The sequence below is a fragment of the Gymnogyps californianus genome, chromosome 4 (assembly GCF_018139145.2).
Source record: "Gymnogyps californianus isolate 813 chromosome 4, ASM1813914v2, whole genome shotgun sequence".
Taxonomy (NCBI): Eukaryota; Metazoa; Chordata; class Aves; order Accipitriformes; family Cathartidae; genus Gymnogyps; species Gymnogyps californianus.
Genome location: NC_059474.1, coordinates 26,440,974 through 26,468,187, shown reverse-complemented (window position 1 = coordinate 26,468,187; position 27,214 = coordinate 26,440,974). Strand labels below are relative to the sequence as shown.

The 27,214-nt window shown below is 38.7% G+C and overlaps 1 protein-coding gene across 1 annotated transcript in view; it reads right to left on the bottom strand.

The window, feature by feature from the left end:
- N4BP2 (NEDD4 binding protein 2) overlaps nt 1–27,214 on the bottom strand; it is a 42,441-nt gene that overhangs the window by 14,826 nt on the left and 401 nt on the right. Inside the window, exons 2-10 of the mRNA XM_050896680.1 lie at nt 20,437–20,551; nt 19,959–20,131; nt 13,355–13,694; nt 10,260–11,484; nt 9,315–9,439; nt 8,028–8,116; nt 6,170–6,246; nt 4,187–4,342; nt 713–3,045 (exon numbers count right to left, since the gene is read on the bottom strand). Coding sequence (XP_050752637.1) covers nt 713–3,045; nt 4,187–4,342; nt 6,170–6,246; nt 8,028–8,116; nt 9,315–9,439; nt 10,260–11,484; nt 13,355–13,571 — 4,222 coding nt within the window. The 5' untranslated portion in view covers nt 13,572–13,694; nt 19,959–20,131; nt 20,437–20,551. The remainder of the gene's footprint in view (nt 1–712; nt 3,046–4,186; nt 4,343–6,169; nt 6,247–8,027; nt 8,117–9,314; nt 9,440–10,259; nt 11,485–13,354; nt 13,695–19,958; nt 20,132–20,436; nt 20,552–27,214) is intronic.

The window sequence follows — 27,214 nt, the reverse complement described above, 5'->3', positions numbered from 1 at the left end:
GGCATGGGAGACAAAGAGACCAGCAGTCAAATCCACCAATAAATCAGGTATCCAGGGTTTCACATCAAGTAATCTTCAAGTGAAAAGAGAAAAAAGAAAAAAAAGAAGAAAAAAAAAAAAGGAGAGAAAACAAACAAGCTATATATTCCTTGTGTTTTCTTGTCTTCCTTTTTCTGTCAGTCTTTAACTTTTGTGATGCATGTTCAAGCTGCTTATGGCTTCCTTCATCATAGTCTCTCAGCAGACTAGTCTGTTTTCATCTTTTAAGTATAGCCGCACTTTATCTTCTCTCTAAACCATTCATCATCTTCTTCCCCAATGTAACTGATGCCTAAAGCTTTCTTTTTTCTTTTTTCCTAACCAGTCATAATTGGCATCTTCCTCATCATCTTAATATCCCTTCAGAGTTTGAATATAGGCTCAGAGGCCTGTTGCTCAAAATGCAAATAAGCCAATATATTTTCTTCATGATTTTAAAGTATGTGCATGTACAAAAAGACAAAGGTAGCACTACTGCATTTATATTTTATGCCATGCTTAGTTCAGTTCCATTTTTGGATTAACAACAGCAAACAACAGTATCAGGAGGAATTGTGTAAATCTGTTCCCTAAAAATCAAGCATGAAGGGAAAAAAGCAAAGGCAAAGGAAGAAAGGTTTTCTTACCCAAACTGAGTTTTTTCATAAAAATATGGATATAATTATGCCCATACCTGCATCAATGCCAACAGGCCCAAATATTTCTTTCAACTGGAGTGCCAGTTCAGGAGGTAATGTTAGTTCTAGGCAATCTATATTGAAGGCTGCACGTGATGCTGGTATAGGGCTTTGTATCTTGGCCTTAGCTTCATCCCAGCTTGGGGTTTCGATTTCTTCTTTACCATGTATCTCCCTGGAACTCCCTTGGGTTTCTTTATCCATCTCCAGTTCTTTATCACTCCTAGGACCAACCAGAGGTGCATGATCCATTTCCAGTAATGAAGCAGTCACTTTGGTATTCTCTGCATTGCTTTCTGAAGGGTTACTGTCACTTCCATTATTTAATTCAAATTTCAAATTGGTAGAAGTTGTGTTAGGACTATGAGGCAAAGTCATGGGTATACAGAAACCTGCATCAAGTTGTGAGACTGATGGCTTATTTATAGTTTCTTCAACAGGACTCTCAGAGTCTATCTGCTGCTTTCCTGAAATGGACGGCTCAATGATACCTGCTGCTGAGCTGCCTGCATCAGTTCTAGGGGCTGCATCTCCAGAATTTTTCAGTTCCACCGAATCATTCAATGAGGTAGCAGTCAACGAGTCAGACACATCAGCATCTGTCACAGTTGCCTTGGTAGCCCTACTTTCTGCAATGCTGAGTGATGAGTTCTTGTCTTCTGAAGGCTCAGAGATATCACCAGCCCCAGTTATTTGCGGCGTTTGTTCACAGCCTTTGAGATTCACACCATAGTTTGTACTTGCCTTGAAATCAAGGTCTGCAACAACTGGCTCAGCTTCTCTTACTTGAAAGCATTCAGTATCAACATCTTTGCATAACTTTTCATCAGAGTCTAACAGCAGACCTGTGGCCCAGTCTATGTCTTTGTTACATCTTTCATACAGATCCTTCAGAGCTTCAAATGAAACAGACTCAAAGAGCTTACACAGCATATTTAGCTTTTCAGACTCATCAATATTGATAAGTTCACTTTCTTCCACAAATGTACTTTTATCATACATAACTCGATAGGGTATTTTTTCCTGAGAATCTGAGGCATTATCTACGTCTTTGGGTTTGAAGCCGTCTAGTCTGCCATGCAACACTTTGGTAATCTCAGGAAAAAGCATTTTCTTTTCTAATCTCCACAGGATAGCAAAGTCCTGTGATTCAGTCTGTGAATGGCTACTTTTTTGTCTAAGTGAGCACGTGTCCTGTTTCTCTTCTGCTGTGTGAAGCATAGACAAGTGTTCCTCTTCTTTGGGATGAGGCAAATTGTTGTTTGTAAAAGTGAGGGCTAATTTGTGATGTTTCCTCATTCTCTTATTTTGCTGGGGTTTTTTCTCACCTACTGTTTCACTAGCTACTGTTTCAGGTTGGTGCATATGCAAACTCTTTGCATCCAGTTGCTCTGCAGTGTTCACAGGTGTGCCATGAAGCACATCTACAGTCTCAAGAGCATTTCTATTAATGTCACCTTCAGTACTTCTACCTTCATCGGACTGATTTAGACTTGTCCTTCTCATTCTCCTTGACCTTTGTTGTCTCTGTTCTAATGAGCCTGAGGCAGGCCAATGTCCTATCATTTGCAATTCCGGTGTAACTTTATCTGAACTAACAGAGGAACAGCTAGAGGCTAGATTTTCTTTGTCATGTCCTTTTTCAACATTACAGGTCCCAGGCAGGCCTGCTTGCTCTTTACCTAACTCAGGATGCTGCTGACTGGGAATTTTACCTTCCTTATCGCTCTTCAAAGAAGATTTTTCTAGTCTTCTAGCTCTTTTGACTCTCTGTCCCATTGTTTGTTCTACAGGCCAGTCACCCAGAAAGTTTAGTAGTTCTGGTTTTCCTGACGTGTCAAAAGCTGAACTGCTTGGTTCCACTATGTTACTACTTTCTGTTGATTTTGGTTCCGTACGTATTTCGCCAGATTGTTCAACTTCAGTTTGAACTTTGAGAATGCTGTTATTGCTGTGTTCCTCAACTCCACCTGTATGCAAGCACACAGTCTCTTCAGTCGTGGTCACATCAAACTCATCTATTTCTGGTTTGGTATTTTCTTCTATTTTTTCTCCCTTTTCTTCTTTCTTCTCCAAGGGCAGTTCTTTCTCTACACAATCTGATAAAGAAACATCCAAGTCATCTTGAACAGTGCTGTTCTCAGAACTGTGTTCCACTGAGTTATTTTCCATTTCTTTTTCCTCTTTCTGAAAGTGTTCAGGATCACAGTTACTTTCTAATGTTAGAGAAGTACTGGGAAAAGTTTTATCATCTTCAGCTAATTCAAGAGGCTCCACATCAGAAGCACAAGGTTTTTCTTCCTTTACATCAGAATGTGCCTCTCTCTTTCTGAAAGACAAATTGGAATGAAAGATAAACCCATTTCAAACCTTCTTTAAGCACTTGTGCACATTTTTAATTTTGGCGTGGCTATTTAGTATTTTCAAATTACAGACCAGAAAACACCTTTTAGGACACTAATCATCCAGCTGGAGAACTCTAGTGAGAGGAAAACAAATTTAAGATGACTTAGCCCTAACCTCAACACTCCTTTATAAAAAAGGAAGGAGCTAAGCAAAGTGGAACTTTCCTTGGTAAGTATCCCTTTTTCACTTCAGCATGGGGCTAAGAATACTTTCTCAGGAGCCTATTGTCCCCCATTCCCAGCATTCAGTTATGTACTGAAGCACTCTGCTGCCACACATTTCCTCCTTCAGATCAGCAAACCTGGTAAATATGCTTTTATTTAATGACTGCTGCTCTCTCCTGATGGCTCAATGCTAAACAAAGTCTAGAACTTAACTAGCAGAGGACATGCCATTTCAACTACATTCCATTAATTATCAGTGCCCACTTCATTTCAAATACATTAAGCACGCAAAACCCAAATGAAATAACAACTACAATAAAATCTGATTTCCTATGCATTATTATAATGCATATACAAATGCCACTACAAAATAGTCGTGTATACAACCAATATAAATCTAGACAAGTCTAAATTAAATATAGTCAAGAGCAAGCAGATAACTTGTTACTACTGCACAAAGAATCCACCTTCTACCACAAAGACATCATCTAATACTAACGCACAGACTCAAAAATAGTAATTTGCTTGTATTTGGGACTACATTCTTCTGAAAAGCATTTTATAGATTTTAAGTGTTTTGTATCTACAACACACATCCAACAGCACATTTCTAAGGTAAGAGAAAGTCAATCAAGATTGGCTTATCGAAAAGTAACACACAGCCATACTGGGAGATTTTCAAAAAGCATTGGAAAGTTGACTAGATCCCTTTGACTGCTCATTTCTAGAAATCCTGAAATTCTTAAAAATTAAGAAAACTATGCAGTGTATTTCTTTTTATTATTTAACTAATTTTTTTAATGCATTCACTGTTCAACAGCATTATCGAGGTTCCGTTGCTATGAAGTTTGAATTTTTAGCCTTTTATTTGAGGCTACAAAGCTAGTAAAGGAATCTAACCTATGGCTTTCCTCCTGACAAGGATCTTCACTCCAGCCAGCAGCTTCTGATTTGTCTGGGACTGAAGACTCCAATATTGAACTAACAGTAAGGCAGCGTTCATACCGTTCCAACATTCTTTTGATCTTTTCTTTAGATACACCATGAATGTTTCGCCTATGAATTTAAAAAAAAAATAAATTGAAAAAGAAACATTTCAGATTTGTATATTACAATGAGAGAAGAGAATAATTTAATAATAATTTAATAAGTTTACAGCAAGACTAACCAGAGAATTCAGGGGGCCAGGGCAAAAGCTATGAAACAGCAATTCTTTCTGTATCAGTGCACTAAGGCATTCCAAACAGGGTATCTCAGACAAATCACTGCTCCACTTGACTTCTCCACCCCACCTGGTGGCCCTGTTCTGTAATAGGATGTTTTGCTTAATACTAAAATCTAAAACTGTACCAATAATGCATCTTCTTCAAGTAAGTATCAGAAACACACCATATCAGATCCTGACAGTGATGCAGGATATCAAACTGGGTACGGAAGATTTCTGAATTCAGTCTTCCTTCTCTGGTTTTGCTAAACTAAGAACTCCTGGAGCCTTGAAGAAAACCTATTCACCTATTATTTTGGACACCCTTTGGCTAGAAATTTTCACTGACTCTGTTAAACACCAGCTAGCACTGTGCTGTGCAGCAGTTCCACCTAGAACAAGTGAATCCTGCCAAGGATGGCAAAACAGAAATTGAAGGTACAGGAGAAAATGTTTAAGCTCTATTTTAGGAAACAAAATAATCTTCCTTACCTTGCTTGAAAAGTGGCCAACTTTAAGCTAAGCATGCAAATTCAGATGACAACAGATATTATGAAATCACAAAATAATTTACGTTGAAAGGGACCTCTGGAGGTCACGTAGTCCAACCTCCTACTCAGAGGAGGTACAGCTAGATCAGGCTGCCCAGAGGTTTGTCTTGTCAAATTTTGAATATCCTCAATGACTTAAAGTCTACTAACTCTCTGGGCAAACCCTTTCAGTGCCTGACCACCCTCAAAGTAACTTTTGGGTTTTTTTCTTTTATGTAATCAAAATTGCCAAAGTTCCAACTTGCTTATGTTTGTTTTGTCCTATCCCTGAACAATTCTCAGAAGAGATCTTTTTAGCCTTCTCTATAACCTCTCAGAAGACAACAATACAATCCTTCCTTAACGTTCTCATCTTAAGGCTGAACAAACTACTCTTGCGCAATTCAGTATCATCTGCAGATCTGCTGAGAGTGCACTCTGTCCCAACATCCAACTCGTAAAAAGGACATTAAATAGTAGCGGCCCTAGTATTCATCCCAGAGGAACATCAGCCTCCTCTTGGACTTTGAACCACTGATCACACCCTTTGAACCTGGCATCCAGTCAATTTTCTAGCTACTTTATTATTCACTTACATAGGGTTTACGTCCTGCCTATTTTGGCTCTAAGTAATGGCTCTGTGACTGTGTAGAAGGTTCTGCTGAAGAAGAGGTAAACAACAACGGTGATACACAGGGGTTTGTCCCTCTCAGGCCATGAGGCGCTGATTGCCTTCAACTGAGTGATAGCAGAAACATTTCAAGTAAGGCAACAGACCAGCTGGATGCAACAACAGCCCCAGCCTGACATAATTTTTGCAACCTCAGGAACCCAAAGGAGCAGTCACTGTACCTCAAATGCAAAAGAATTGCAATCATGAAAACATTACATAGTATCTATTGCTAGTAGCAACTTTTGTATGTAACTAGAATAAAGGCACAGAAAAAAAAAATCTCATAATACATATAAAATCCCACAAAAGTTAATATTGTTGAAAAAAATTATTAAAAAGCTACTTGTCGCAAAAATCTTGACTGATATCTTGCAACCTCACCAGTCACTGTACTAAGTGATACCTTTTTAAAAATCATAGTTTATAGACTGTGAAAGATATACAATCTAATATGAAATTTTCCTTTACATTCTTACCGTTCAAGTTCTTTTGGTTTAAACTTCCACCAAGTGTCTGGTTCTCGGAACATGACTTTGTATTTGAACTGCTGAGCCTGAATAAAACACATATAAACCAGAACAAGCCACAACATCCATTTCTTATTTCTATGAAAAAGCATACAACATGTATAGCCTGCTTCTTTAAAGCTGTTTTTTGTATTTTTCAAAACCAATTAAAATTTGGAGTAACATACTTTTGTTCAGTGTTTCACTTCTGATTATATAAATGGAGATTTTAAAAAACATGTATATGCATCTCTTACTGTAAAACTAAATGTGTGCCATGATGACAGAAAAAAACCCCAACAACACTATTTTATATCATCCCTTTAAATGTTCTACTTCCTCTGAGTCAAGACTGCAGAACATCTCCTCTTTCCAGGTACAGTATGCATATGTCTACACAGCCTCTCCAAGACAGAGGAAAGCTCACTGCTCACATTCAGAGCTGACCAGATGTGAGCCAGTTCCAAAACAAGCAATTCAGTTACATTAACACAGCTATTGTGGACAGCCTTCCTGCCATATGGGAAACTTGAGCTGGCTGCAAGTAAATGGTCCTTATACGGTCTAGTCTCATGACAGAAAAGGAGCCCAAAGTCTAATCAGGAGAAACACTGTAAGTACTGTACCATTTCTCCCCGTTCCTGTTTTTAGAAAAAATTATCACCTTACCAAACCCTGCACTTCCTGAAGAACTTTTGTTGTTTCTTTATTTCAGTATACAGCAAAATCAAGGACTTAATTTATGAAAGAACTGTTAATCTGACAATTGTTAATAAATGCAAGGATAATAAAATAAAAATTCTATTAATAAAAATTATCTGTGTTAAGTCCCACTGTTCGCTAATCCATTACCACATGCAGCATATGTAGACTATCTGCTCAAAAGCTGTCAGTTCTACATACTAGACTCTGATGTGTTTCTATACCATGGTAGGAGAAATCCCAGATCTACTTCATAATATTTCTTCCAATATATTACTTCTGTTAATCAGAACCAATTTTATAAAATAATGCAGTTCTGTAAGCATAAAAAAAAAATATTAAAACTACCAACCAAAATGGCGAATAATCAATAGCAAAATAAGAGCTAGAGCCTAAAAGTGCTGATGCCCATTTAGAAACTATTAAGCGAAAAGATGAGAAGCTCCAGAAAACTGGAGTATGAGAAACCTATAACAGAGTTCACCAAGTTATTTAAATCATTAAATATAACTTTGGAAGTTAAATGTAGATTGCATTTACTTAGTACTAAATAAAAGCAGGTCACTTTCAGTCACTAAATAAAAGCACTACACTACTAACATAAAATAGTGCAGGTGCATTATTTTGATTACATCACCTCAATAAAAATTATTAAGTAAATCTGCATAACTTCAAGCAAGCTAGCAGCATTTGATAACTCCAGCCCTCCAACTGGTCAGCTGGTATCTGCCTCTATGTCATATTTAGGATGAAACTAAGACTGAGTTTTCAAGTTTCATGGACCATCAAACATCACTCTTATTAATTAGTGCTGATTATATTTTGAACGTAGCTTATAATTTTACTGATCATATAAAAGAGGAACAGAATTCAGTTTCTTCAACAATATTTATTTTTGCTCCCAAGTGCAAAGCACTTGGCTTTGTCACTTGGAAACCAGGCCAGGTCAATACTCATACACACAGAATATGACACTGGGTAATATGATTCCATGTAACACTTTTTTTTTTTTTACTCCAGACTTCCTTGTGGAATAACAGCTAGACTGAGAAAGACAATCTCATTTTAAAACATATGTTGTTGCCATGCTGGTCAATAATCCCTTTGATCAAATTGTAATACTAACCAAAGTAACATAAGGCTTCATCTCCCATGCTTGTATGTTTGTGTTGTCTATTATTATAGGAGAGATTCTCATTTCAAACGCTTCTTTGGCTGAAAGACACACATGTACAAGAGAATGTGATATAGTTAATTTCATTATAATAGAGTGGACAGGTAACATTTATACTAATTCTCTAAATTTGTAATATTTTTTAAGTAGATAATCCATAATGATTAACCACTGTGTAAAAAACTCTTGCCACAGCTAGATCTGTTTCAAGGCATTCTTTTATTTTAGAAACCCGCCCCTCACATATAAAGCTACTGAGATATGGCATTATTCTTTTGAATTAACGTATGTATGATACTCAAGGAATGAAAATGCAGATGTAAAATGCACCAAGATGACTAATTAATCAGTAAATTAAACTAAAAAAAACTACATGATCACCTTAAAGTGGACTTCTTTGTTGCATACAAAATTCTTGGCTTTATAACAGTCTTAAGATTAGTCCACTCTGTAAACTGTATAAAATATGAAAAATCGAAAGAATTATTGTAATTCAAATACACAGTAGTGAAATGTTTAGAATCACTAGCTTTGAGATACAGCACCATGTTTCTGTAGCTATGTTACAATGCGTCTGAACAATCAAAGTTATCGTTGAATCACACATTTCTTATTAACCCATTTCTCCACTGGTAAGAAATTTGACAGTAGAAAAGTGATCATGGTTCAAATTTAGCAAATAAAAGCTTAAAGAAAGTTGTTCTATGGTGAGCTTAGTGGGAGCCACTATAAAAGTGGCTGATTATGAAAAGAAAAAAAAAAAAATCATTTATTCTGTCTTGCTCTTATAATTTTGTTTTAAATTTGCCAACAATTTAGTGCTCCAGAGAAAAAAATAATCAAGAGCAGGAAAATATCTGTGTTATATGTATCAACATCCTCATTACTTATTGCACATGCATATATAATGGCTCATCTCAGAAGAAATACTTCTGGGAGATGGTAGATACTATCACTCCACAAACGGGACACAACCCAAAAATACATACCATGACGAAATCTGAGGACAAAACAGCCTTTTGACAAAGACACTAGCATTTTTGATTGCAAAACAAACAATGCACAGATAACTTCTGAGTTTGTGCTCATATTCTTTTTCCACACACATATTAAAAAATACTTCTATGATGGGATAAATGCTCATCCTGTGAGACAGGCATTACAAGACAGGCAGCTTTTTAAACAGCACACAAGCATTGAACTGTAAACGAGCAAGCTAATCCCTTATTTATTTCTCACCTCGTTTCCTGTTCCAGTCATGTGCTTCCCCTAAGCAATCGGGATCATAATGGTATTGTCCATGTTTATAAAAGTAATCATCAGTACTAAGAATGATTCCACCTGGGTTATCCTCAAGCAAAGTCCTGTGAAAGATCAAGAAGTAAATAGCTTTTCTCCCTTCTCCTCCCCAGCCCTGGTATCTGCTACCATACATATATGGTCTCTTGCACGAAACCAAGATTATTTGGAATGGAAGCAGCAAATTTAGGTAAGGGAAAAAAAATCACCCTCCAGGCAAAGACAGTCTATAATAATTTCCCTCCTTTTCCAAAGGCTGAGGATATCTAGGGGAAAGAGCTGACAGAGGTTCCCTACAAGTCTCATTTAAAAACAAGGGAAATATTTCCCATCTACATCTAGTGACATACTTTCACACTGACAAATACACATACAGTCGTAATTGCACCAAATATTTCAGGTGCCAGCCAAAGAAGTCTAAGCTCAATCCAGGCTTTTGGAGAGTTAGAAAAGAAATCAAGAATTCAACCCAAGAAGCTCCACACATACTACTTACACAAAAGAATTCCAACAGTGGAAGAAGAATCTCTGCCTATAAAGAGCTGGCATATTTCCATCCATGTTATTGGAAGGAAACATCCAAAATGAACAGGAACTGGAAGAACATAGCAGACCTAATACTACTGCAGTGACCCTCTGCTGACATGAACTCCTTCGGCCAGCGACAGAAATTAAAGCTAACCCCCTCCTATTTCAATTTCCACTAGAGGTCAAGGAGCTGCAAGCAACTCAGCTCTTTGCAATTATTATTACTCATCATGCTGCATGTACCATGTGGCTGGCAATTAGGGTATAAGGATAACTATTTACAAATGTCAGAAAATTGTCTCCTCCTGTACACAATTAAGCAATTTTTTTTAGAAGCTCACAATATAGATGTTCTACCTTGCCAAATATGATTTTCCTGATCCTGGAACACCTCTGAGAAGGACAAGTACTTGACCTGTAAGGTGCATCTTTTTTCTCATCATGTGACAAACAGGTGGCTGCTGTGCTTGCAAGAGGTTCAATTTTGAGTTTCTATCTTGATTTCCCCATACCTTCAGAGAAGGGTTGCTATCCCAGACATTTGAAACCACTGGAGAGGAAAAAAAAAGTCCTTTTTCCAAAGTCCTATAGTCTGAAACAGGTCTCCACTGCCCTGGACTGACAGCCACAGGAGTTACAAAGCTGTGACTTCCACTGGATGGATAAAACACGGGAGCCATGAGATTCCAGTGTTGTTGAGGGTGACACGACGGTGTAGAAAAATTTAAGTTATAACCCTGCTGAGTTTGCTGCAAATCTGCAATTTTTGGTGTTTTGAAACTGGATGTTTCAAGAGAGACATACGCCTCTGGAAGAGAAGTGCTCTGGTGGCTGCTAAAGGCAGTCACTACCTCTTCGTGCTGGTCCAGGCACCTTGAATTAGGATTTCCAGTGACAGCTACTCCAAGTTCCAGAGGTCTTTGGGAGGACTCACCAGAAGCAGCAGTCACACTTTTTTGATCCAAAACAGTATCTTGTGTCTGCTCAGAATTTCCACATGGTATTTCTCCATTCAATTGTTTATAGACTTCTGAAGCTACATCATGTTGAACATTTATTTCTAACAAATCAGAATCTTCCAATATCTGTGCAGAAGTGTCTGATGCAGCTGGTGAGCTTGTCTGGACGCTCAGCTGACTTGCTGGTGGCTGAGAACAGCAGAAGTTTTCTAAAACCTCATTATTTGTCCCTGTTTGCTGTGGAAAAAGTAGGACATTGCAACCTGAATCAGGTTTTTCCCACTCAGGAAATTCATTAAAGCCATCGTGTTCCACAGAGTGCTTATGTACTATTTGGTCATTTGCAGAATTAGGCAATTCATCACTCAAGCTGTATCTCTGAAAGGCATTTTCTATTAAGGAATCCAGTTCTTCAGTCAGCTGCACATCAGGTGATACCACTTTTTCTTCTTCAGAATTACTTTGTTCTGTAGTACCTTCCCCCATTCTTTCATTTGCAACAGATCTTTGCTGATTAACAAGAGCTAGTGATGATGCTACCGAATCAAAACCCAAGGTTTTTGAAGATGCTACTCCTTTGGCATGGGTGGACAGCTCTAGGAGATAATCCATAGCGTTTTCTACTGTTGAATAAGGTAAAGAGAATAAACATGGTCAACTGAACAAACAAGCTGATGTGAATGCAATTTTTTTACTTGAAGGAGGATTTATCACAACTAAAGAGACAACCAAAAGATAGTTCACCAATTCATCTTTTAACACACCTTCTGCAACTCTCTTGATTTGTTTCTCATTAGAGGTAAAGGCAGAACTCAATACAGACATATTGCAAAATAATAACCTAATAAGCATAAAAATTACTAAGGAAATAGTGTCTAAAAATTATTAAGTTTAACTGGAAAAATATCAGAACTGAGTGTTTAAATGGATACTTATTTCTACCCGATCTCATATAGGTGAAATAGCGTAAAGTGAACTGAAAAACACTACTGAGGACTAAAGAGATAAAAGTATGCAAAATATGTTCACTATGGCTAGGCCCAATTGAAAATGTCATATCTAGTATAGCCTGGAAAATTAATCTGCATTAATTATTTGTAAAGCCACTAAATGGAGTATAGGTTGCCTGTGATCAACATGAACAAAATTAAAACCTGGCACAAGTGTCATCTGAGCCCTAATGCTAAGCTGTTTTCCTGAAAGACAGTGCAGCAAAAAGTCTAAATCCATTAAAGTTCAACTCTTTCTGCACACATTAAATAAAATCTCCCTCGTCCTTCCATCTTCTCCTATATGAGAGCAACTTATTATTATTCATATGAAAAGATGCTAATCTTACTGTTTTTAAACCATTTTTAATAGTACAACACAATAACGAACTCAGCATGTTCACTGAATTCTCCAATAAGCTTCTAGATAAATCTTTTATTTTGATAAAGGTAAGTCTTATTAACAGTTCAAAGCATGAATCAGTAATTCCATCAATTTCAATTTTAAAAGGAACAACTATCATAGCAACAAATGCGAGAGAGCTATTAAGTTATGAACTCCATACAATTTAGGTAAGGTAAAAACGGCAATAAAAGCAGTCCTTTTAATGGCTACCTAGCTTTCATACACATAAAAAAATGCCAAACTCTGCCTTCTTTGCAAATATTCTTAGAAAAATCTCAGCTAATCACATCTGATCATATGAATACAGATTGATCAAAATGCTCCATATATGACATATTCCCCTGCCAAGTAACTCCTCAGATGTTGCTACCCAGCATCTCCTCCATTACTTTTATTGTAAGTGAATGAACTTGTATATAGAAGAATTTCAAAATCACAAAAGCATGGGAAGGACTGGGCACAGACATGAAAATAGTCTGCCAGGAGAGGTGGGTATGTAGCTTGGCAGAATACAGGGGAAGAAACACAGTCCAAGCAAGGCTGCAGAGAATTCAACATGACAAACAGAATTTATCTTGCGAAAACTAATCCCCAGTGGAGATGACAAGATGACAGTGGAAAATAGAAAGTAAAACAAAAGCTCAATTCAAGTATTTAAGGCAAAGCACATGCTGCCAGGACCACACACGGTGTACCATTGTCTTAAAAAATTGTGATCTAGAACACAAAATACCCCTCCTGCAGAAACAGTTTATGCATCTAGCAGATATGGCACAGAAACTAACTGGAAAAAACAGATTCTCCTCACAACTCTACCACTGCCTGCTCTGTGTCACAGAACAAGCCACTTAAACTGTACCTCCATTTATGGAGCACACTGCTACTGCAAATTACCAGCCTCACAGAAACGTTGTCAAACTTGGAGAATCTTGCATGGAAAGAGCTATAAAATTTCAAAATATTATGACTCACCTACTCATTAAAAGCTAAACTCACAAATATGCTTGCAACACCCACACCAACTTTTCTGGAGTCGCCCTAGTTAAGAGCTGTCTGCATATGGAACAAAACTGTGAATGCCAACTGTACATTATTTACCTTTAAAATCACATTCAGACAGAACCATATAAACCACACTAGGATCTAGGTCAGAAAACATCTCTGACATGCTGTTGAAGAGCTCTTCCTTACTGACACTATGCATTGCTTGTGACACTGAGCAGCTTGGGTCCCCTTGGGATACAGCAACAGCAGTTCTGTCAGAATTGCCATTCTTCCGAGAAGGACTCCCACCAGTTTTCCTTCTCCGCGGCATTTTGCTTTCTAAAAAATCAGCTTGCTTTTTGTTTTAGTTTTTTCACATGAGGCTGACAGCATCAAGCTCAGAAATCACAAAAAACCTCTCGTAACTGGGATACACATAACAGAAATAGCAGACCTGCAAAAAAGAGAACACAGAAATTTTAATAAAATACACAGTCACATTTCCACGTCTCCTATTTAGATAGCTAAAAGATAAAAAAAAATACAGAAGCATCCAGGAAAGCATTTTCTAGAAGGCTGCCTTTCTTCTTTTCAAATGGCTGACAGCTAAATAGCAGCCTTATTTTCCAACTAACTAGATACTGAATCTGTGTCTGGAAGAGAGAACAAATAAAATGGAGTTTAAAAGAAAAATCCAGAAAAGCAAAGGAAGCAACACCAGGCAGCCGGTTCACAAATATTCCTCTGCTAACACCTACTGATGACCCGTTAACATTATGGAAAGCTTATATTCTGCTAAAATTTAGAAATTTTGCTCCTCATACAAAAGTACTGGAAAACATAATAGACATCTCCAAATCTTCCAGAAGTCCTTCATGACTTTTTTTTTTCCCCTCCCCTGATTTTTTCAGAGTAAACAGTTGGGGTTCTTCAATGTTCAAACACTGGCATAGGTTGCCCAGAGACGTTGTGGAGTCTCCAACCACGCAGATTCTCAAAACCCGACCGAACATGGCCCTGAGCAACTTGCTTCAGGTGACCCTGCTTGGGCAGGTGGGTTGAACCAGATGACATCCAGAAGTGCCAACCTCAGCCTGTGTGGGTTTTTTTTAATTGTTAAAAACATTTTACAGCTTTATAAGCCATAAACCAAGAAGAGGCTTCTGTCCACCCACCCCCACTTTTGCCAAAAATACGTCTTTGAATACATCTAGTTAACACATTATGGCATCTATAACAACTGCAATTACTGCATTAATCTTGTACAGAAAAGAAAAGCAATTATTAGTTGAAGTACAAGCACAGAGTATGGCACGGTCTCACCTTTTTCTGTATAGCAAATAACATCAAAGCTCTGTTATATTCTAGTGATGCTCATAACAAACTAATTTATAATTTTTACAAATAATTATTCAGAAGACTAGCAAACCTTGGTAAGGCTCAGATTCTGAAGTTAGTTACAGCAGAGTCACTATTTAGCAATAACAGCTATTGAGTAGGTCATAAAATACCTGTTTCTATATAAAGGTTATTTTGCTAGTGATGACCAATTCAACACGTGCAGATAAATCAATGGCAGCACTTCCAAGTTCACTTAGTCCTTCCCTCCCTGGATCACTGGCATACAAATGACTATGCCAGATCAGTGCCAGATTTGGACAGCACTTCTCCATTATTCTCTAGCAATCTCTTCCAGCAACCAAGAGAAGTATCATTTAGAAGAGGGTGGACTGTTACATTCCCAAGTCATAGAAATTTAGGTAAGAAAAACAGACAACTCCAGGATCCCAGGAGTTTCTACCATATGTATATGGACCTTAGATAGACAACGAGATGGATGTCTGAAACAATGAAGAGGTCAAGGAAGTCTGAAATGCACGACAAGGAAAACAATACACAGGAAAAGGAAGAGGCGGACTTCCAAAAATAAAGGAGAAACGACAGTGGAAGATGCTAGTTAGCCAGACTGAGCTGGGACAATTGCAGCTGGTTTCTTCATTACACTTTTTTTGGTTCACCTCTCTGATTAGCCATCCTTACACCACTCTTTACTGTCACGAAAAAGTATTCAAGCAAAACAATTAAAAAAAAAAAGTTACAGCAAGTCATGTTTTTCAAACTTGCATTTGTCATTGATTCATCCTCCAGCCAGTAAAACAGGCTGAGACCTAACTTCACACAATGTGTCAGTGCTAAAAAATGCAACTGTTCCTCACTGTCCTGGTTTCGGCTGGGACAGAGTTAATTTTCTTCCTAGTAGCTGGTATAGTGCTGTGTTTTGGATTTAGCGTGAGAATAATGTTGATAACACTCTGATGTTTCAGTTATTGCTAAGTAGTGCTTATCCTAAGCTAAGGATTTTTCAGTTTCCCATGCTCTGCCAGCAAGCAGGTGTGCAAGAAGCTGGGAGGGAGCATAGCCAGGACAGCTGACCTGAACTAGCCAAAGGGATATTCCATACCATAGAACATCATGCTCAGTATATAAACTGGGGGGAGTTGGCCGTGAGGGGTGGATTGCTGCTGGGGCATCGGTCAGCAGGTGGTGAGCAAGTGCATTGTGCATCACTTGTCTTTTCTTGGGTTTTATTTCTCTCTTTTTTTTGTTATATTCCTTTTCATTACAATTATTATTATATTTTTATTATTGTTCTTAGTTAGTATTATATTTTATTTTACTTTAGTTATTAAACTGTTCTTATCTCAACCCACGAGTTTTACTTTTTTCCCTGATCCTCCTCCCCATCCCACTGGGATGGAGGAGGGTGGGGCAGCTGTGTGGTGCTTAGTTGCTGGCTGGGGTTAAACCATGACACTCACTAAAACAGGTTCAGTGACAAAGAAAAGATTCTGCAAGGGAGAAAGGTATTCATGCACCTTGACATTACTGAGCACCGAGAGACTTTAAGCAGAACACTCCAAGTGTTGTCAATGTTTTAATCCAACTCTCTTACAATGATCAATCCTGTAAGGACCTGCTGCTGAAAAACATGCTCTGTAGCTAGGACTTTGAACAATCGATTGCCTTACATTGGGAAGGGAATAGCCTACAGTGAAGTATTTCCTGCATTAGGCTGTGTATCCCACTATGTATTAGGATGCCTTACTCTAATGACCTAATGAAGCCACACACTTCAGTCTGCATGAATCTCAATCAGCGACTTTACAGTGCATTGCTTCAGGATTATTGAGGCCTAAACTGTTTATCGCAGAAGGGAAAAGAAGGCAGGAGGAAAAAGACATCGGTCACCTCAGAACTTACACACAGATCAAAACCTTGGTGACTCCCACTACACCAACGTATGCTAAGGCAATGCACAGATCCACATTTTGTCCCATCTCTCCATCTAAAGTCTTAGTAAAGTTGTAGAAATTGTTCAACCTATCAAAAAGACAGATCAGCATTGCCCAGGATTTCATTTAAATAAGGCATTTACCATGGCCAGTATTGCAGACAGATATTTTGACAGAATCTCCTTTGTTTACCACAATATTTTCAATGAAATTCCTGGACAGATTCCTGGGCAGTATCTTCTGTTGATATTACCAAGCACAATAAAAGTATATAAAAATAGATGCCTGCGCACATACAAAGCACGCTGTACTGTATTACATAGGCGATAATACTAACACACTCAACTGAAAGTAATAATTTTCACTTGCTTTTAAGAGCATGCGCTGAACTTTACAGAGGATTTTATCTAGGGACTTGCCTTTTCAGATATTCAAGTTTCTCTTTTTGAAAATTAGTTTACTATGAAAACGGAAGTAATTTTGAATAACCCAATAGCCAGACTTGCAGGTCAGCTATATTCATTCATATTATGTTATCCAGAACCAATAAGTCTGTAGTTTGCTGTGGATGAGGGGTTTTTTTCCTCCCAAGATGAAAATGGAGTTCTAATAACATAATGATTTAGAAGAGCAGGGCTGTGCTGAACACACTGAAAGGGAATTCTAGACAATTAGCTAGAGGCTGCAATATACTCGGAGGTTTACTAGTCAGTTCTGGGTACTGCTGTTTGACACACAGCCAATTAGAGCAAACAGCTGTTTCATTTCAGCACTGATGAAAAACAATACTCCTGTATTGTAAAAACAATTCACCTTTAAAAACAAAGCAAAACAAAATCCACAAGCACCTCCTCACTCACAGTTCTTCAGAAATACACATCTCCTGACATTAAGGATCTCCTCCCAATGTAATTCAACTACCACACAGAAGCATACGTACAAAAATCTGCCCCTATGAAAATTACCTTCCAAATTAAGCAATCTTACAAATAAGAGAGATATTAAGATACCGGCATTCTCTACAAAATAAGATAATTTTCAAACTCTACCAACCTATAAGAGAAAAAGTAGACTTGTCAGGTCAGGGCGCTTTAACATCATCATCTTTCTAGCTGGCCAGAGTTTATTTCTGATGGTAGACTATGAGCCTCAGGTGTTGCCTGTTCCAGTACTGCTACCCCTAAGGAGGTGGATGGATGTATCACAGACATTCTGTGGGCACAGACACACGTAGCCAAAGATCAGCATCCATTACAGGCAAGCCAGTCACTACAGAAACAGGCAGGCACCAACGTAATCAACCTAACACAACACATTTTTCTTTTCTGTTTGACAGACAGAACAATGAAGTGTAGAGAAGTGGCTGACCTGGCACAGCAAGAGGATGGACCGAGATCTCAAGTCTCAATCCCAGCATCTTACTAACAACATTCAACTTTCCTTTCCAGTGAAAGGAAAACCAATTGTTTCATAAACTGGTTCTAAGAATGTGTTTGTAATTCCCTAGGGGAAAGAAAGAAAGATGACTAACGTTTCCAATAAATATAAAGTGTCTGTCAGTTATACAGAAGAGGAAAAATATGTAATTTTTTCCCCTCCTCCCTCTCCATTTTTTGCACTCTCATACCTAAACTGATAAACTAACTGATGAAGCATTACAGTCTCAGGAAAACATATAAGAAAATTCTTCCATAAAGCATGGAGTGAATTTAAATCACTGTACTTACTGCAAAGGAATTCCCTTGCAGACACATGTTCCAAAAGGTTCCATTTTTGTTGTCATTAATACAATTGTCCATAGAAGAAATTAATCCAAAATAGCGGGAGTATAGTCATCCTGGTCAGACTCCTCCCATTAAGGGGAAAAAAATGTAAAAAAAAAAAAAAACCAAACCACACAAACCCTCTCCAGGCTCCAACATAGGTAAAGCAAATTGTAACTTTACTTTAACTTAATTGTAAGTTGTCCTTAGAAAAATTCAAAGTGTCCTCTTTCTTATGACACATAACCTAAAGAATTCAAAACATTTAAACCATCCAAACAAAAATCTAAGGGGGAGAAAAAAATCCCCAAGACCCTCCAAAACCAAATCTGTTATTTTTAAAAGATCTAAGATTTCCTTTATGTTAGGAAATAATTGCTAACATAGACTTGTCATACACAAGCCATCACATTGCTAACCAGTACTGCTATATCAGCAAACTTGCTGTGAAGAATTCTCCTAGAACTTTGAAGAAATTTTAAAAAAATCAGGCTACAATTGCCTTTTCTAAAATTAAGCTAAAAGGCACGAGTCATGTTTACACTGAGGCTACATTAAATTTGTCCAGCTAAACATCTTTTGTTTTCCATAGCAAAAGCTACAAATTCCCCCCTGCTTTCTAAGAACTGCTATATATTGTTGAAGAACTGTATTTTTACAAAATCAGACAAAAGCTACTATAAAACAGTATTAGGCAGCATCTGACTATTCTAAAATTTCTGGAAAAACAACATAAGGCTCAGGCTTGAGATGTGCATTATTGTTTCATTTTCAGTGTAATATGAAAATGTATATGCAGTTGCTGAATAAAGATCTGATGAAGGCCTGACACATCTCATACGTCTTTTACACTGGGATGTCTTCTTAGAAACCACACATGGTAGCTTGCATTTTCAAGATGTGTCAAAATTCTTGAGTAGAGTGAACTGACTGCAAGTCCTATTACATATATAATCTCAAATATAGGAAGAGAAGGAAACAGGTAGTATTCAAGAACAGACAGACACACAGAATAAAGGAAGAAATATACTAAACCACTTTTTAGGTGAGTTAGATAGTTGATACCAAAAGTATTCACAAAGCACTTTAAATCAGAGATACTGCATTGGGAAACAATCAGCAGTAAACATAATTTTCCAAAGTCATTATGAGAACTTATTTTTTAAGCAAACACACCAGAAAAATATTCTAACCACTATTCAAGGTTTACTAGAAGCATTCAGCAGCACAGGACGTTTCTGGTTTAACTGTGATCAAGTTCAAATGACAAATAAGTTATCAATATTACTTCTCTTGCTTTAAGGACAAAGGAAGTCTCCAGCCTTGACACAATGTAACATTCAACCAATATGACCAAAGCTGCCTGATTTGTACATATTTTTAAATTTCTCTGATCAATTTAAGGAAGTTAGCTCCATACATATAAAAGAGGTTGATTTTGGGGTTGGGTTTTTTTGTTTGTTTGGTTGGTTGGTTTGGGGGGGGTTTAAACAATTTTTTAATTTCAAACTACAAAAAATATTTATCATGTAATGTTCATTTGAATCTTCTGGCTTTTAAAAAACACACACACACATAGATACTGACACGCTGGAGGCTGCAAAAAAAAAAAAAAAATCTGTATTTGTAATTAAAATAAAATAGTAATAGCACAGAACTTACATTTTCAGCTTCACTGAGTTGCCCCGCAGTGGGTCCCTTCTCATCTTTCCAAAACCACCACTGATGGCACATTTAATAAAGATCTGCTGTTAAAAAATATAATGTACTCTCCTGTCAGGAAACCATGCTTTCAAACATACAAATTAGATGTCAGCAGAAGTGGATGCTCCCTCCTGACAAAGGAATGATCAGAACACAAATTAAAATTGATATTTTGCTCACAGACCATACAACTTTAAACAAAGTTTTAACACTGAGAAATACACATAATTGTTTTCAGTAGATTAAGCACAGCTAACATTTTACTGACAAAGTACCCAACATGCCAAGTTGAACTCAAAAATAAGTTTTCCTAAGGATAAGAATACCTACTTGATTTCAGCTACTGACTCCTCATCTAAAAAAGCTGACTTACATCAGGTAAAGAAATAACATAATGGCAGCAGAATTAGTTAGGAATAAAAGTAAGTTTCCTCACTTGTCATTCCACTTGGTTCTTCACCACAGTTCTTAACCATCTTGAAAAGGTCTATATATCCATGCTGGTCAAGAAAAGATTCGTTCCATCATGTGGGGAGTTAGGCAAAGAAAACCTGGTACATCAAAATCAGAACATGTTACTCACACTACTAATTTGCAATGTCTTATCGATGCTAAAAAACTGCACTTCCGTTCATCGAAGCGGCTGCAAACTCCTAATACACTGTGTACACACTGAAGATGTTAGGTCTACTCAAAGCCTGACCTAAAATTCCAGTGTACATATTAGCCTCGAGCTCACTTTCCTGTCAAGTCTTGTGCTTTCAATCAAATTAAAATAAATTAAAAAACAAAAAAAAACCAAAAAAAACACCAACAAAACCCCAAAAAACTATGAGCATACACACCTAAATCAGGTAAAGAATGCTGAACAAATATTCTCTCGCACTCCTAACATGGCAGGTTGATGGCTCAATTACTTTACAGCAGTCTTCACAAGAGATAGGAGAAACCCGTCTCCCATTTTGCATGTAACCTCATTCCGCTGCTCCAAAGCATTAAGAATTGCCATCAAAACATACAGAGCACTTCAGGTAAGCAAGAACTTGACGATGAGAATCCAAATTCACAAGGTAAAGGACAGGTCGCAGGCAGAGAAAGCTATTCATCCCACTCTCAAACACATGGCTTCACAAAAACCACACCAGGAAAGGCTGAAAAGCCATTCAGCAATTTTACAGAACATTTCATCTCTGAATATAAATTCAGCCTAGAACAGAACGAAAAGGCTGAAGTCTACCTGGTAACAGTGTAATGCTACATTATTTCCACTACTCAGATTTCTGCTTTCTGAATCAGGTTCTACTAACACATGCATTAAAATACAAAGGTTATTTCCACATTTGTTCACTTGCACTTTGAAGTCTCATAAATGGAGCAAAACAATTAAGTATTTAAATACAAGCGCAAGAGAAGAAAGCAGCCAATGAAATCAGACTGAGACGAAATCGTTGTACTCTCTAGTTGTATTTATACAACAAGCTTTTCTTTTTGGACAACATTTGAGTCCCCTCTCTAAAAACCAGAAGGTAAAAAAGGGAAGAAAAAAGAAAATGCGTTCCAGTAGATTTTTCTCAATAAGCGTAAGAGTAGCAAAGGAGACAGTTTGGGAGCCTTTTGCATTCTTCCATTTCTGCCAGCAGTCAGCAACAGAACCGGCCACCTAAACGCTTTTTTATTTAATGTGAAAATCTATACCCAGCTAGAGACAAAGCGCTTTTAAAAACACTTCAGGCATCTTTTCTGCTCTTTTCCTTCTCCCACTCAGTGTTATTCCTGGTTGTTCCAACAACACTGGTTGTTCCAAGGGCTTTGGCTATTTCAACAGTTTAAGGTCCTCTTTTTCACATCAAATTCTGTCAAAGTGCAAGACACTGACACATACGTCTCAATACACTTGCTTTATGCAATCTGCTCTGCTAGGGGTTTTTTCCAGTTTTGTGATTTTTAAGCCTTGTGTATGGCCTGGACCAGAGACAGATTCTTTTGAAGCAACTGCAAAAAATAAATCTTGCTTTGAGGACAAAACAAAAACTTGTCCATCAACTACACACACAGTTCAAGAGTACAAAACCAGCACAAACACATCCGAAGTAGATGCTGAGGAAGTAAATACAACTTTCAGGAAGAGCAGAGCCCTGTTCACTAAGGACTCAAAGGCTCTTCTCCACATGCCACATCACGAGGAGAAGTCAACCTGCAGTGGCAGTCAGCTGGTGTTTGACAGGTGACAGAAGCTGTCGAACCCACATCACACGGTTTCCTTTTAAGCCAGGAAGCTGCTTTTGCTAGAGGTTGTCCATACAGGTGAGCACAAGCTCCCAGAAAGGCACTCTCTCAAAGACAGGCAGATCTCCTGCTGGGTGCACATGATTACAGCAGTGAGGTAGGAGGAGGAGAGCCACCAGTAAGCGCATTCTCCAGCACCAGGTCTGCTTGGTAAGAACTACTTTTGTACTCACCTGCCTTTTGCTGTGTGCTGAAGGTCAAAGCTTGGGATGTGGCAAAAAAAAAAGTGGCCTTGGGATTACGGAGTGTGCAGACATGCAGCCTGACAAGCTAGAAAAATCAACAAGCAGTTGTTTTCCTTGTTTAGGTGGAGAGGGTTGTTGCTTGATTGGTTTTGGGGTTTTTTTTCCAGAAAACAAGAAGAGTATCTGTAAAATGTCTTTCCAGCCCTAGGAGAGCTTACAGATATCAGATCCTTTTATAGCTTCCCTCCTACGTTCTTTGGTAGCCTCCCATACAGCTCACAGCCCTTCTCGAGCATGCTGAAGTAAGGGTTACCCATGCCCATGCCGAACTCAGCTTTGAGGGGAGATCTTCCACGAGGCAGAGCTCTCAGGCTACTTGGGCTCTCCCCAGTGCAGACTCCATGTAGCTCGGCTGCTTTGCTGTGACCTATGCCCAGTCCCCAGAGCAACATACCAGGCTGCAACGAAGGAGACCAGACTTGTGGTTATGGTGGTGCTTCTGAAGTTTCACACGTGCAATCAGTACTACTGCTTTAGATTGTATTCCTGCTCCACATTATAAAACAGTGAGAGAGAGACAGACGTATTTGGAAAGAGAAAAGAGAACTCCTGCCAGATGGAGCTGCGACTTGCCCACACCACATTTCCAGACTGTCCAAAAGTCAGGCGGAAGGGCAGTGAATAAAACTAACACGTCTCTGCAGAATTACAGTTCCTCAGCACAACAGAATTTCCTTTCACATCCTCTCCAGATGAACTTTCATACCTGTCTCTGAAAAGCCTTCATACAGGCAGCAGTGCCTGGATCTTATAATTCCAAGACTTGGTACCTCTCTGAGTTGCTGGAAGTAGCTTGTAATCTTTTATAAATTGCAACTCTGGCAATATTTAGCTAAGAAGGATGATATAGTCTAATGCACAAAATATTTGAGGCTGATAAAAAAAGGAAAATATAACACTATAAAGCTGAGCAAGACTCTCCTAATGAGGTTACTTTTAATACTGCTATATTCTGGTATGGTACTGTTTCCTGTTTCTTAAGGATTTTTTTTGTTGGTTTTTTTTTCTGTGACTGAGACCTGGCCAAAGCATGAGCATTTATTTTAGTGCTTGGAAAGCCAGCAAAAGGGCAGCAGCAAAAGGACTGGTTCCATCAAGATGAGAAGATACTGTAAAAGAGGAGTATTACTGAAGATCACAGGTGATGCTTATTATTATGAGCACACACATGCAGGTGGCATTGTGCAGGAAGGAAAAGTGGAACATTAAAAGAATACTTATTTAGAGTTTTCTGCACTGGCAGCAGTCAGGGCTGGCAATAAATGCAAATGGTACTTCCCCAAATCTTGGCTTGCTTTAGCTGTTGATGCAAATGAAGACAAGTTTACTTTCTTCTTATAGATGATGCTGCAATTCTAATGCAGCTGGGAACAAAGGGAAGTGGCTGTTAAAGACTCAGACTCCAGAGCATGAATCTTCACACCTATGTAAACACCTAACAGGGCTTCTGCAATGTGACCAGGTCTTGGTTCTGGTGCTTCCACATACAAAGGCTTCTCAGCTTCACATCTTTTCCTTGTGTGTGATACACTGAACAACCCAAAAGCAGCACTGTCTGGCCAACTTTCTGCAGTATGATCTCTTCCTACTTGAAGCTCTGCTTAAAACCTTCAAGTCCGTGATGCATACGGTGTTGCACTCTGGTGATCCCCAGCTGCCACTTCCCTCCTAACAGCCTCATACAGTTTTCAGTTCTGTGACTCTAAATGAAGGTTTGTTGCACACTGGCACAAAGCTGAAGCACAAGAAATTTTTGAACTTCAGCATGGGCTCAAATACAGAAACAAAATGAAGATGCGTTCAGGTTTGCAGAAAGCACTTGCAAGAACAGGAGACTGATGAGAAGATCATGACTGCCAGAGCATAAGGCGCACTGGAACATAAGCCAGATTTTTCACCAAGGTGTTATCTATTAACCAGTGACCTCAGAACAGTAGCGGCCACATCAGGAAGCTGAGGAGTCAGGTTAGAAAGAGAATATAAAGTAGTTCATGAACTTTGCTGGTGGTCCACATACAACAGCAACATGAGAACCACTCCAGAATTTCCCAAACAGGAACACACTATAGTGACACATAATACACTTAGCCAACTCACACTGATTCAAGTTACATCATACAATTACAACTTAAAAAAGAAAGCAAGAAACCAAATCACAAAAAGAAAGCAAGACAGGAATGTGAATAGCTTATTCATACAGTCATCCTAAATATTTTCTGGGGGAAAAAAAAATAAAATCACATATCAGGTCCTAGGCTGGAAACTACATTACACAGACCTATCAGGGCATTATATCTACTTCATACTTTCAAATGCACTTCCATTGCTGAAGCCACTAGGCCAGCTGAACACAGCGCACACACACAGCCATTACAGAGCCATTAAAAAGATAAAAACTATTTTCAGCTTAAACCACAGATAGATGACCTCATCCTGATCTAGTTACATCAACAAAAAGTTTACGGCTTTCAAATGACTGTCATTACTTACTTGATAGAGACTTAAACCTGTCATTTACCTTTAGAAAGTAGTTCACATGAGTTCACCTTATATGACTGTAAAAAACATCAGCCAGGTCCATTTAAATAGTTTTAAATGGTGGTTTGAGTTAACACAGGCAATTTTTGAGATGGAACACAGATCAGTTACATAAACCAACTCACCGGTAGATCAAAAATCCCCAGCAGACCCGTGAGAAGAAACAGCTGGAAAACTTAACCTCTTCCATAACCACAGCTGGATTCAGGAGAAAATATCGGCCTTACCTAATTCTGAGAGGCAGTGTAACTGACAACTAATTAACACCCTACTGACATTTTTATAGTAGCAAAGCCTCTGTAAGAAAAACAAAGGCAGCAACGTCCTAAAAATCAAGGATTAATAATTCAGGAACTTTAACTAGAGCTAAATTCACATACACAGAAGAACTCTATTTAAAATAATAATTAGACTGATTATGTCAGCCGTTTAGCATAGACTAGAGATCAGTACACAGGTATGAGTGAAAGACAAGACACCATGCAACACCTCAGAACTACAATCCCCCAAAGTCCCTATTACAACATATTTATACACTAATTCAAGACAACATAATTCTCTTTTGTAAAATGGACAAGGTCACAGGTAACAATACAGCTGTTTCACTTTAAGTAAGTATATCATGGATGTTTCCTAACACCATGCCTAGGCTAACATTTTTGTCAGGTACTATTGCCCTTTCACACTGGCAACACTAAGAACCTCGCTTCCCTCTACATCAGTGCCTTCCCCAGCTGAAATGCATTAATGTTGATACAATAGAGGGAGAGTTCTTAAAAAAAAAAAGCGTACACAAGACCACAAAAAAAAATACAGGGCAACTCCACAGTTAAAAACAAAACAAAACCAAACCAAAACACAACAGGAGAAAGCCTATGAAGAAGAAATTAAAGGATTTTTAAGATGTGCTTTGATGATGTTAAATTTCCTTCACAAGCTCTTCACATAATCTACAGGAACACAAACTATCGCAACTTGAAAGTGCTGTAAACACATGACACAAGCAAGCCCTGCCCTAGTCATGGTGACTATACCCAGATGAATCAGGGCTAAAACTCTCATGCTTACAAACATATACCATACTTAAATTTTTCTGCCCTTCTGTAATTTGCTTCAGGTTTATATCTCAACCTTCGGCTCTCCAATCACATCCCAAGACATGTTATCTAAAGCTTTTATTCCAGTGAAGGCGAAATGGATGAAAAGCAACCCGATTATCTTCTCTGTTCTTCTGCTTTACCTGAAATATCGAAAATACTTTTGGAGATTTTTTGCTTAAGTTCTATATGAATTATTCTCATCTTTTCACTGCAAGGTCCTACTGAAAGACTTGAGATGCATACTAAACTTTGTCAAGATGCCGTATAAAAACATTTTAAGTGTCTCTTAAGAGTCAAACTGTTCTTAGTCATTTAGAACAAGAGTTAAGAGAAGTAATAGTAAATAGTTTCTTCCTCTCCTTTGAAGTCAGGCTTCTCCAAAGCCCCAGTGACCTTATGGCACTTGATCAGCAAAACTGCAGACCGTGTCCAAAGCACGTGGGAATACTACGCTATGAAGGACACAACCTAAATAACCACACTATAAACACGTTTCAGCGGTTCTCAACTGTTCAAAACGAACGACCCCCTGAAGTACTAAAAATCTTTTAATTTCATTTTGCACGGGGTGAATTTATCTTGCGGGGCTCTACTCTTCGCGACATGCTTGAAGTTCACGGGCACTCCACATCGTTTGCTCGGGACAAACGAGCGAAGCGTTTCCACCGAATTGCCAGCCCTGACCCTTCCTCCAGCGGCCGGTGCCGCCACACAGGCCACAGCTGCCGGCTGGGCAGGCCGGGGCCGCGGCTCTCCCCGGGACTGCCGGGGCCAGGGCCGGAGTCAGTGTTTCTGAGAGGAAGGCCGGGCATCTCGGTTGCCGCCGAGGGCGCTTACGCGGTGATGGGCGAGGAAGGGCCACCGGCGGGACAGGGCAGGCAGCCGACACCTGACGCTGAGGAGCGCCCGTAGCGTTCACAACAACGGCGGGGAGCGGCGACGCAGCGGCAGCTCCAGCCGCGAGGCCCACAGGAAGGCCCCTGGGGAGGGCAGGCCCGAGCGGCGGCCTCAGCCCGGCGGCGGAAGGGCTCACCCGCCGCTAGAG